Genomic DNA, 12,838 nt, shown 5'->3' on the forward strand with positions numbered 1-12,838 from the left:
ATGTAATAGTTCCAGCCCCTACAATCCTCAAAGGAATGAACTGGTGCAGAGAAGAGTATAGATTGCTAGGAGAATTCTCCAAAAAGACTCCATAATAGCTATTCTGAACTACAGAGAAATACCTCACTCAGCTGCTTATGGGTCAGATATCAGAACAACCAACCATAAAGGTAAATCCATATCTTAAATGGTCCTGCTTACAGGTTGGGAGGTAGAAAGATGCCAAGCCAGAGAGGTCTCAGGCTCTTTTCTTTAGCCATTGGAATGAGGGCGCAAATTTACCCAACCTTACACCGAGACCAAGTCCTGTTAAAATTTAATGCAGACAAATATGACAAATCTTGCTTTTGTTACTAGTCAGATCTGCTATCTGTGATTCTTCATGGCTAAGACTGATCAAGTTACTCAGCACAGAAGAAACAGGTGGCATCTTCAGCTGATTTCAACCCCAGTTTTATTATTGCCTGACCCTAGTTATAACAATATTCACAGCACAATCTTAAGAAAAGGAGATAATTCTGTTGAGAAGAATCCTAAAGCTATTGAACAGGAATCTACAGCTGGGATTTAATAATCCAAATGAACTGAATGGAAAAAGCTCTTCTGTAGGCCAGTAACTCACCTGAATTTATAATAGTTTGTTCCTTGTTCTACAACCAGGCCCTATTCCAGTCTCAGTTCCTATTATCAGAATCTTTGTCACATGCTGAAGCTAGGGAACAATGGAGGATTTTTTGCAGGCTGGTAGAGATCTTGGATGAAGGCATGTCACTAGGCTCACAGGTCAACTTGTGCTGCTGCTGGCCTGACCAGAAGCTGGGCTTTAGAGTAAGCCTGGACAGCATGTATGCATATAGATCACACCTTGGAAAGTACAGGTGTGTACTTGCTTTAATCCTTGCTTTAATAAGGCTTCTTTCACCACTGGGACATTTAAAGGAAACTTTCCTTTGCTAACATCCCTTCCCCACAAGATTAGTTTGCTTGATTTAGTTGGGAGTTGTTGCATGTCATTACTTTGCTTCCACTACTACACTAGGCTGAACATTCAGGCAGTTGAATAACCTAAGCTGGCTATTTCTGAACTGGATTTTGGCCTATACAAGGGAGGGAGGAGAGAACTTAGTGGGGCTGCCCTACAGTTTCATTACAAAACAATAATACTAGCTGTTCACATTTTCAAAATGCAGGATAAACGTAAGAGCCCTTTGCTTGTGGAATTTTTGTTCCATATAGGAATTTGTGTGTGATTTTAAAGAGGATCTATAACCCTGGATATTTTTGCCTGTGGTTACTTTGCTAATTTTTGTCAGGCTTTCAGATCTGGAGTGATAAAATCCTTGGTAGGTTAGATAAAATAGGTCCAGGCTATTTTATTGACATGTACTAGTGTTACTCAGATGTTGCTCATGGTGGCTTTTCAACCTGATGTCACCAGCAGGAAAGATGGAGCAGCTCCAGCCTCAGTAAAAGAAGAAAGGACTGAAGAAGCAAAATTGAATTCTTTAGTGGTTACCAAGGGAAATGGAAAAATTGCACGATGTGTGCGATACACTGAACGGATTTGGTCTGGTAGAATAAAAAACTGGCAAACACAGCGTGATTTCTGCAAAATGTGGGGAAGATCCACAAAATTATGCCAAATATTATGTTACTTGTTAATTGAGCCAGATTTTCCCAGACTCTGCAAGGTGCAAACAACCTTCCCTCACATTGCATATCCTGTGCAAGGGCCAAGGACAATCACATCCGTGAGCTCAGCACCCAGGTTTTCTCTGTCCTGTCCTGTGGGGCTGGGCACCCAGAGGAACGCAAAATACAACAGTTCCAGGGCTAATACAGTTTGTATACTCCTACCATGAGCCAGGGTCTTACGCCAAGGTCCAAGCTGGATGCCCCATTATAATTTGTGCCTATCACTTGTAATTATCATGCAGAGAGATTGGGAGAGCTTGCAAGAGACAGAGAGAGAGAGACCAAAATTGCCTGGCTGCCTGGAGGTCAGTAGGCAGGCCCTGGGCTGTTTGTGAATTTGGGTTTTAACTCTTTGGGAGGAGCTCAGATACTGAGGCTACGTCCAGACTACCCACCGTATTGGCGGGTTAAAATCGATTGCTCGGGGATCGATATATCGCGTCTCATCTAGACGCGATATATCGATCCCTGAGCGCGCTTATATCGATTCTGGAACTCCAGCAACCCCAACGGAGTTGCGGAATCGACAGGGAGAGCCGCGAACATCGATCCCGCGCGGTGAGGACGGGTGAGTAATCCGATCTTAGATATTCGACTTCAGCTACGTTATTCACGTAGCTGAAGTTGCATATCGAAGATCGATTTCCCCCCGTAGTGTGGACCAGCCCTAAGATGATGAGAAGAGTGAGATGAAAACTGGAGTTTTCGTTTTGTGTGATTATCTGCAATTTTTTTTAAAAGTACTATTGTCAAATGGAATGAAAAATAATAAAAAAAAAATCAAAATTCCCATGAACCAAAATAAAAAAAAAATCCAGTCAGCTGAAATGTTTTGTTTGGATAAAATCAAAACATTTCATTCTAATTTTGACTTTTCAAAAGTTTGACAGCATATAAAATTAAAAATGGAAAAATGATTTGAAAATGGACATTCAAAACATTACAGGCTGAAAAGGGAGTGTTTTGCCCTTTTTGAACTGCTTTTAAACTTTTTTCTGTAAGATTGTTCAGTTGAGAGTTTTTCAGCAAATGGAGCATGGTATTCTGGCCTTGAAGGCTGCGTGGTTAGCACATGTGAATCAGATTTCCGGGACCTGAGGATAATTATTATTTGTATTACTGTAGCCATTAGGAACCACATTTCTTGAACCAGGACTCATTGTGCTAGGCACTGTACAAACACAGAACAAAAATCTGGTCCCCACCCCGGAGGCCTTGCAATCAGATACCGTCTTTGCAATAACTTGATACAGTGACAGTTGGAAGATTCTGTGCGCCATGTCAGTACTGATATTTTTATCATTTGTTTTAGCTATATCCATTATCAGCACCAGTTGTTGGGAAGGATCTGTGCTTGGAAATTTCAGCTAATTGTCCATCATTGTTTCCAACAAAAAGGGACACTTCTAAGGAGCATATGGTAGGGATGACATGCTGGGAGCTTCTCTGGGGGGTCCAATCAGTTTCTGCAAAGTACACTTTCTATAGGGTGTTATGCTAGCAAAAAAATCCTTCCAAATGTTGATTGGGTGTAATCCTATCTTTCCAGTGACTGACTGAGATACCAGCAGCAGGAGAGGTGTGAGCCACCAGTCACATCAGTGGGATGTTGATTCTGAAGTCTAATTATAATAATTTAATTATCATTGTGACCTGTTTTGTAGCTGATCATTTGAGTACATTTGTCCATGTCACAAGGTGGCCCCTGGTTGGGGCCACCTCCTGCAGCAGACCAGAGTGCAACAGGTGCACCTGCCTTAGTTTCCCCTTTCCTCCTCTCAGTGTAAGCCCCTCCCTTTTTCCCCTGAGCCAGAGCCCCACTCTCCAGACCTCCCTACCAGAGAGAGACCAGTCTTCCCACAACCCTCCACTCAGGTCTGCACTACAAGGGCTCCCCTTCCAACAATGTTCTATTCCTCCTCCTGGGATCCTGCCCCTGCTCAGAGATCCACCCTCCTACAACAAGCCTATTGCTTCCCACTCAGTTTTGCGTGACCAAGCTGGACTGCACGAGCCTTTTGCTCATCAGGGGTCCCCAGCACTGGCCAGTTGTCACCAACAGCTTTCTTTCAAGCTCCTAACCAGAAGCTCATATTTTCTGCCCTCCTTCCAACTCTTTCCTTCGGGTAATTCTCTGCTGCTCCTTCCTGACTCTCCTGGTCTCAGGCAGAACTCACCTGTCCATCTTCTGACTCTCTACAGCTGTTGTCAGGCAGCTCTCACAGGACCCTTTTCCCGGTTGATCCTATTGTCTCAGTCTCTCCCCATTTATGTGGCCCAGGTGCCTTCCCTTAACCTCGGCTGGGAGATAGCTAACCAGTCACAGGTGCACTGGTCTCTTCCTTCTGAAATAGCCAGCACTGTCCTGTGACAATCCAGCTATTTGGAGACTAGGGGTGGGGCTGTGGCTGCATACAGTGCTTGAATTGAGTAACATTGCATTGGCCCCAAGTCTGACTCCTGGCAGAGGCATGCAGAGGAATTTAAATTTGGCCCCTTTTGGAGGAGCACATGCTGTGCCCCACAAGGAGCTTGCTCTCCCGCCTCCCCATCTAGCCCCAGCAGGAGCTCGCTCTACCCTCCCCCGCAGCACTGGCCCTGGCAAGAGCTCACTCTTACCTGGTTCCACCGCCCTGGGCCAGAGAAGTACTGTGCCCCTGCTTACCCCCCTTGTGCACACTCCTGACTCCTGGCCTATCAGCTGTTGTCTACTCCCTCAAATGGACCACTCTTTATGTTTGCAGCCTCTTTCTTTGGCTGACTAGTTGCTGTTTCACTGTCCCACATTATACAGGGTTGGTCCTGAGGCAAGTTTTGCCCAATATCTTCATTAATGATCTGGAGGATGGTGTGGGTTGCACCCTCAGCAAGTTTGCAGATGATACTAATCTGGGAGGAATGGTAGATACGCTGGAAGGTAGGGATAGGATACAGAGGGACCTAAACAAATTAGAGGATTGGGCCAAAAGAAATCTGATGAGGTTCAACAAGGACAAGTACAGAGTCCTGCACTTAGGACGGAAGAATTTGGGCCCCACACTACAAGAAGGATGTGGAAAAATTGGAAAGAGTCCAGCGGAGGGCAATAAAAATGATTAGGGGGCTGGAGCACATGGTTTATGAGGAGAGGCTGAGGGAATTGGGATTATTTAAGTCTGCAGAAGAGAGGAATAACTGCTTTCAGCTATCTGAAAGGGGGTTCCAAGGAGAATGGATCTAGACTGTTCTCAGTGGTAGCAGATGACAGAACAAGGAGTAATGGCCTCAAGTTGTAGTTGGGGAGGTTTAGGTTGGATATTAGGAAAAACTTTTTCATTAGGAGGGTGGTGAAGCACTGGAATGGGTTACCTAGGGAGGTGGTGGAATCTCCTTCCTTAGAGGTTTTCAAGGTCAGGCTTGACAAAGCCCTGGCTGCAGGATCAGTGCAAGGATGTTTCACGCCCTAGGCAAAACTTCCACCTTGTGCCCCCTCCGTGCCCTGAGGTGCCCCCCCCACGGCAGCTCCCCCTCTCCACCCTGAAGTGCCCCCTTGTGGCAGCTCCCCACCCCCCCACCCTGAGGCACCCCTCCCTCCCCAGCTCACCCCTGCTCCATGCACGGACACCCCAAGCACGCCATCACTGCTTCACTTCTCCTGCCTCCTAGGCTTGCGTCGCCTAAGCTGATTGGTGCCCCAAGCCTGGGAGGCGGGAGAAGTGAAGCAGCTCACCCCTGCCCCATCTTCTCCCCAAGCATGCTGTCGCCACTTCACTTCTCCTGCCTCCCAGGCTTGCGGCACCAATCAGCTTAAGCACTGCAAGCCTGGGAGGCAGGAGAAGTGAAGCAGCCACGGCATGCTCGGAGAGGAGGTGGAGCAGGGGTGAGCTGCTTCACTTTTCCCGCCTCCCAGGCTTGGGGCACCAATCAGCTTAGGCGCCGCAAGCCTGGAAGGCGGGAGAAGTGAAGCAACCATGGCGTGCTCGGGGAGGTGGCGGGGCACGGGTGAGCTGGAGCAGGGAGTTCCCCTGCGTGCCGCTCCCCCTTACTTGCTGCAGGTGGCCCTCCCTGCGCCCCCCTGCCCCAGCTCCCTCTGCCTAAATGCCAGTGGCAACCAGAGTGGCCAAAAATCCGGCCACTGCAGTGGCTGCCGAAGAAAATGGCGCCCCCCCAAATCCCAGTGCCATAGGCCCTGCCTGGTTGGGATGATTTAGTTGAGGATTGGTCCTGCTTTGAGCAGGGGGTTGGACTAGATGACCTCCCAAGGTCCCTTCCAACCCTGATATTCTATGATTCTATGATATTCAGCTTTTGCGTGCTTTAGTTGATGGTTGGCCTGACAAGTTTTGAACTGTTTTTTCCCTAGTATAATTCTACTGCAGTTTATGACTTTCCTTTATGTTGCATACTAACTCTTCAGTCTCTCTTTAGAATATGTCTGTCCTGTGCAATGTACCATTTGGTTTTGATTTTCTGGGCTAACTCTTTTTATGTTTAGTTGCTGAACCCCGTTTTCATCTGCGGTTTCCTGCCAGCAGGAATTCTGGCAATGTGTGCACCTGGAGCTCTGGTTGCTGGAAGTGGGGGAGATGGGTGTTTTGATATGTGATATTCTATATTCGGCCAATTGCCAATTTATGTCCCCCCCCAACGACCTTTTGGTTCGTTCAGGCTGAGTTGTGCTACTCCTTGGGTGTACATCGGCCTTACACCTGATTTAACTAGCCAGATATGGGTTTTTCTTGCATAGAGCTGGTGAAGGGCTGCTCCACTCCTGGTTAAGGGATATGACCAGGAAGAAAGTTACTGGCTGTGGCAGTCCTGTATCTCGCTGGTCCCTGGCTGCCAGAATAGGGCCTGAGGGCAGTTGGCAGCTTGTATGAAATAGAGCAGCTTTCCGTCTGCTTTGTTTTATGCTGGGGACTGGGCCTGCATCCAGAAGCTCTGGGATCATGGAACATAAAGGTGACCTAAAGCCACCTTTATCCTCATCCCCATTGAGCACAGCTCTTTGGACCAGAGAATCTGGGATCTGAGTCTATAGGGCAGTCTGACCCTTTAGCAATGTACCAATCTAGCAATTTAAGGTCTTGTCTACACTACAAATAAAGCTGTGGCAGGCAATCTTCTTACACCATGATTATATATATGGTTCCAATTTTTAGTTGAGATTGGACCTAAACCATGTTTCATAACCAGGCTAAATTATTATCATGACTCTTCCCTGCCATTATTCAACAGCATGGCTGGACCCAGTTCAGCAGCAAGGGCTTCATCTGCCACAGCAGTCTAATATTCATCTAGTACTCCCTGCTACAAACTCCAGCTAGTGAGTTGCTATGGAGGATGGAAAAGAAAGTCAGATCCCCATGTTCCCTGAAGCCTCTTGCTGATGTGCCATTGTCAGATGAACAAGTTGGATGGATGTTTTGTCCCCGGTTTTTCAAGCACGTTTCAAAGGAAAAATAACACAGCATTTCAGGCATTTAAAATATTGACAACCTGTTTTCTGCAAAAACCATCCATATATTCATCTTCTCAGGGGCCACATGTCATTCTTTAACTGATTTTAAAATCTTTTTAAAAAGCTCTCTTCATTCACATTGCTGGGAAATTAAATGCATTGAACATACTGTTCTGTGAGTGCAGAATGTAGGAGAACTTACCTTGTGCTAATGTTTATGATTTGTGCTTTAAAGCATAGCTACTAGATTGATGGGCTCAAAATGTGATATCCTAATTTGTAGCATGTGTTTGTATTATGGTAAGAGGATGGCAGATATCAAGTAACAACGCTGAGGAAAGAATTAGCCTGTCATATGTTAGGTCAGTTCAGGACTGGACAAGAGATGCAGTACATAGTACTGTACTTACAATACAAACAATGGTTACGATAAACAATGGTATTGGTAGAACCAATATTGTTCCCATTGAAGTCAATGGCAGAACTCCCAAAGAGCTCAAGTGAGGCAGGATCAGGCACAATGTCTTTTATGTCAAATGAAATATACAATAATACTTAGCTCTGACATAGCACTTTTCATCAGGACAGCTCCAAAGCACTTTAGGTATCATTATCCAGATGCCTGAGGAACAGGAAAGTGAAGTGAATTACCTAAGCTCACCCAGAAGCAGAGTTGGGACTAGAAGCCGTATCTCCCAAGTCCCAGTGCAGTGTGCTATCTACTAGCTAAATAATGTCAATGTATAACAGTGAGGGAAACATCATTTACTATTGTGAAAACCTACTCATAACACATACTGAGTCACCACCCAAAGTTTATTTACAGGATCTTTCTCAATAATCATTACATGGATTTACATGACTTTTACTCAGAAAATGTTTGGTCTTCTTAAGGATGTGAGATTTGTGAAAATGGCTTTTTAGGTAAAGAATAATTCAGACTGGAGCTACCATTAAACATTTTTTATTGCGTAGATTGTAGCCTTTGCAGTACATGCAAAATAAAAAAAAGGTGTTGGTTAAATCTGTAAGCATATAATAGCAATGTAAATGTCTTGGATCAGCAATGTATTTGGATTAGGGACTAATAAGTGTAAGTGAACAGACATCTGTCAGGACACACAGTTTACATGATAAATCAAGGAGGCCTTTTCAAAGTGATTTTCCTCATATAAAGATAAAATATTTCTTGTTTACAATCTTGCTTGTTTTTAATACTGCAAAATCTCTATAATAGTACACTCTCAGTTCTGTACATAGTAAAAACATAAAACTATACCCATACCAGTGTCTGTTTTAAATGCAAAACAAAAGTAGTTAATAGGTTTGTAATGTATGTGCCTATTAAAAAAAAAAGAGAAGAAGAAGGAGCTGCATCCTCCAATCAGATTTTAAGTGCACTTATGGCAGAAATAGAATGGAAGGCACCCCTGACTCATATAAAGCAATATGCAAGAATCTCAGCACAAGGCATAAAGCTTTGACTATACCAGGCAGCTTTATGTACATTTCAGGTTTTAAGGGTTCAAATGCTTCATGCAAACCTTATGAGGATATCCTCTAAACTCAGTAACATCACTGTGAGGTCAAAGGCTCCCATGGGTCACAGCATAATATGTTGCAAATGCTTTATTTTCAAGGGCTCATGCTTTGCAACATTTGACAGTTTCACACAATACCCTCCATTAAGACTTCCTGATGGCTGCAGCTCAGCTAAAAAAGTGGAACACAATGTGGAGTTTCTAAAGCATCTCTTGTAATGGATTAGTTTGGACTCAGCAAAGCGTGAATTCTCCTGAAAATAATCTGTGAGCTAACAGCATGCTGACCTTGGCTGACAGGAAGGTTTTTTAAAGCTGGCTTCTCTCAGAGACAGCTCATAGTGGGCATGTTATGGCATGAGTTTGGCACACCTGGATTATTCATTTTTTAAGCCAGTGTCATCTCAGACACATTTGTGATGTTTACTAGTGTGATAAACACCTACATATAAGCTAAGAGACACATAAGTCACTGCCAGAAAAACATTTTAATAACAATATTTTTTAGCTTTGATCTTCAGTTTGCTTCTGTAATTATAGTGAAGGTTTGACAAACAGTTGGCAGCAAACTTTCAGGATAGCTACTATGACACAAGAAGGCATTAACTGTAGCTTTTTATGGACATTCAGCATTTTTTATGTTTTATGTGTCAAAGTCTCTGATCTGATAAGGCATTAGATTTTCAGAACATATATTAGTTAAGTAATTTATTTATATCTGTCTTTTCATAGTAGACCATATCTGACCATTACAGTAAATGGCTGTAGTCAACTGACAATACAATTGAAAAAAGAACATTCTTTTAAAACCTGCCAACTTGTCAGGTTCATTCTGCTGCAATAGCTTTATACTGTTTGCCCACAATAAAATGAATGGCATGACAGTGTTGAAAAGCATTTTTGCAGTTCTTTATTATGTCATTGTGAATGTATCTTGCAAGGAATGAATGGAGGGCTAAAAAAAACCCCGACAAAGGCACATCAATCTGTTTATCAAATGGTCAGCAAAATGATATGCGGCTGGAATGGGAGAGTAGCAATTCAAGATCAGTTTGAAAAATACAGAGTGAAAAAAAATCCAGTAGGGATAAATATTGGTAATGAAAACTGAATAAATGATTCTTTGTTTTGGGCCAGTATATTCACCAGTGGTTACTGCAGATTGATTTAAGAACCTTGAAATTGGCACACAAAAAGACTCTCCAGAGAGCTGTCCTCGAAGCATCACTTATATTTCTTTTCGTACTGTTGCCCGGATAGTGCTGAACATTTTGCCGATGGCCTCGAATAATGGGTCGCAGAATGTGTGGATGCAGATAGAATAGACCCGGCTGATGCATTGGATCTCAATCAAGTAGCTCCTTATGCATGGCACCACTGCCCAGATGTGCAAGAATGACAAAATGGCAAAGTAGATACCCCAGATGAGAGCCAGAGGAATGCCAAAGATTGCCGACAGTAAGCGATAAAACCAGTATTTTGTCACAGTGAAGGTGGTAAAGCTGGCTTTCCAAATCCCATCAAAACTGTGTGTTCCATCAGGTTCAGCAATGACATCTTCAAAATCAATCTGCAGCCAGAGGACACAAAAGCAGGTTAGACAGATATTCACAACCGACAGACATGTGGATTCCAAATACCCTTTGTCTTAACAGTGATCTACTCATTATGGCTTCGATTCAACAAAACACTTAAGCATGTGCTTAACTTTGAGCATACAAGTCCCATTTATTTAGACATTTAAGCACATATGTACATTAAGCATGTACTTAAGGTTTTCTGACGAGAGGTATGGTTATTCATATCATAAAAGTCAAGCATCTGCTTGAGTAATTTGCTGAATCAGGACCTTAGTCTTTGAATTGCATGGAACAGTCTTGTGCAGTGTTTCTCAGACTGGGGTCGCTGCTTGTGTAGGGAAAGCCCCTGGCGGGCTGGGCCAGTTTGTTTACCTGCCCCGTCTGCAGGTCCGGCCGATTGTGGCTCCCACTGGCCACGGTTCACTGCTGCAGGCCAATGGGAGCTCCTGGAAGCAATGGCCGGTAAGTCCCTCGGCCTGCGCCACTTCCATCAGCTCCCATTGGCCTGCAGTGCTGAACCGCGGCCCGTGGGAGCCGCGATCGGCCAGACCTGCGCACTGGGCAGGTACACAAACCGGCCTGGCCCACCAGGGGCTTTCCCTACACAAATGGCGACCCCAGTTTGAGAAACACTGATCTTGTGGGCTGTGTGAAACATTTGCATGGAAGTGTGTCTAAAATATAAAACAAGTTTCTGCTAGTTGTGGCTAGCAGATCTGTTCATGTAACTGGAATGGAAGCTCAGATTCCTGGCCTGGAGTTTCCTCCTATGCTGGACACAGAGGAATTGGGTCATGGACCCCGAAGGAAGGAGCAAAGAGAAGAACAAATGGGGACACCATTCTCAGGCCTCCGATGGATATAAGGAGAATTGCACTGTAGAGAAATGCTGCTGTCTGACTGTGAACCAATCCTTGAAGAACACAAGAAGATACAGCAGACAAACATCTGCTTTCCACTTGCAACAGTGAAACTTCATAGACGTAGCTAGGGTTACTCCTAATTTATATGATCATGGAAGTGAGATCAAGATTAGGCTCCATATATTCTAATGTAAATATGCAATGCTCTAAAATAGAAAACTAGTATTAAAAAGAGGAATAGCAGTTCTCCATTGAAAAATCACAATATGCCATACTGTAGAATGAATGGCTTATAAACAGTAATAAAGATTTCCATGCAAAGCCTTCCATTTTGCAAAAATATTTAGAATATTTAAATAATTTTAGACTTAATCACACTAGACAGTGAATTACTGTCCTGTCTCTTCAGGCCCCTCTTAATAGTGAAACAAGTTATTGTTGGGTTTAGGAAAGTGATAAAGTATTGATGTTAAAGAGCTATACATTTTGTATAATTTCCTTTGAATTCTAATAAACATCACTGTTGACACTGGGCTGATCTGTTTGTTAAAGAAGAAAATGTTCTTAGAATGAGAAATTGAATACTATGCATTTAAAAGTCTAAATTTTTGTAACAAAATAGTTGCTTTCCTAAAGCACCATGAGTGGAGCATTATGTGGTTATGTGAAATTATTACAAGTCAATTATTTAGACAATTTTAGTGCATTTGGAAAATCTGTTTTAATTTAATAGAATGAGGTTAAACCCCAGTAAAAGCTTTTCAAATAATAGTGCATCTTTCCCTCATTTTTTTCCTATGAAGTCAATTACAGAGGAGCAAATATTGAGAGAAACAAATTTAAGCCATTAAATATCAACCCAACATTTTCATATCTCCTGATCATGTAAAGGGTTTAACCTGCAAGGTGCTGCTTGTCTTCAATTCCTACTGTAATGAACAGAATCATGTTGCATGTTCTGCCTCTTGAATGACTGGACGCTTAATTCCAGCCACTTCACATCGTGACATATATGTTATCATGAAACCGAGCTCCAGACTTCAACAGTGCAACAGGAACGTCTTCTGGTGCATTTGAATCAGGCAGTCATTTTGACATCCTAAGATGACAGCAATTTAATGGTTTCTAAAATGTTGACAGCTCAATGTAAATTGAAAACCAAAACCCCTAGATATAAATTATTATTTTATTAGATGTATTTGAGGTATTCAGAATCTAGACACATTTTATGTAGCTTAAATCAAGAGCAAACAACATTTCCCCAATCATGTGAAGCACACACATAATCACCCCCATGGTAAGCAAGCCAACTTCTTGAAAGGTGGGGAAGACCAATTGGTAAACCATATATCAGGGGGTTACAGAACCTGCAGTTTGTGGAGGATGTGACTAATGTGATTCATCTTCTATCACGTTCTAAAAGTGGCCAGGCTCCAGCTCACTTCTGGCAGGAGTGAATTCTAGAAATGAGGAACATCTGCTCGGAACATTCAGCTCCAGGGCCCATTCACCCTTGATAGGCAGGGAAAGCATTTCTGTTAAATGTTGGCATTGTGTGATGGGGAATAGAGGGACAGCTGGCCTTTGTGATAACAAGGTTCTAGAACTTTTAGGGATTTATAGATAGTGTGACAGACCCAGACCAGTTGGGTGCAGGAGTCTGGTAGAGGGCAAATATACTGGTCACTGGGTGAGTAGTTTTCTGTTCCCTGAGTGACC

At 43.3% G+C, this 12,838-nt stretch overlaps 1 protein-coding gene across 2 annotated transcripts in view; it reads right to left on the reverse strand.

The window, feature by feature from the left end:
• Positions 1–8,083: 8,083 nt before the first annotated feature.
• Positions 8,084–12,838, reverse strand: part of CAV1 (caveolin 1) — a 33,678-nt gene continuing 28,923 nt past the window's right edge. For both annotated transcript variants that reach the window (XM_050936381.1, XM_050936380.1), the window contains exon 3: positions 8,084–10,246. In XM_050936381.1, the coding sequence (XP_050792338.1) occupies positions 9,905–10,246 (342 nt within the window). In that variant the 3' untranslated portion in view covers positions 8,084–9,904. The remainder of the gene's footprint in view (positions 10,247–12,838) is intronic.

Source organism: Gopherus flavomarginatus, chromosome 1 (genome assembly GCF_025201925.1).
Source record: "Gopherus flavomarginatus isolate rGopFla2 chromosome 1, rGopFla2.mat.asm, whole genome shotgun sequence".
In the NCBI taxonomy this organism is placed as follows: Eukaryota; Metazoa; Chordata; order Testudines; family Testudinidae; genus Gopherus; species Gopherus flavomarginatus.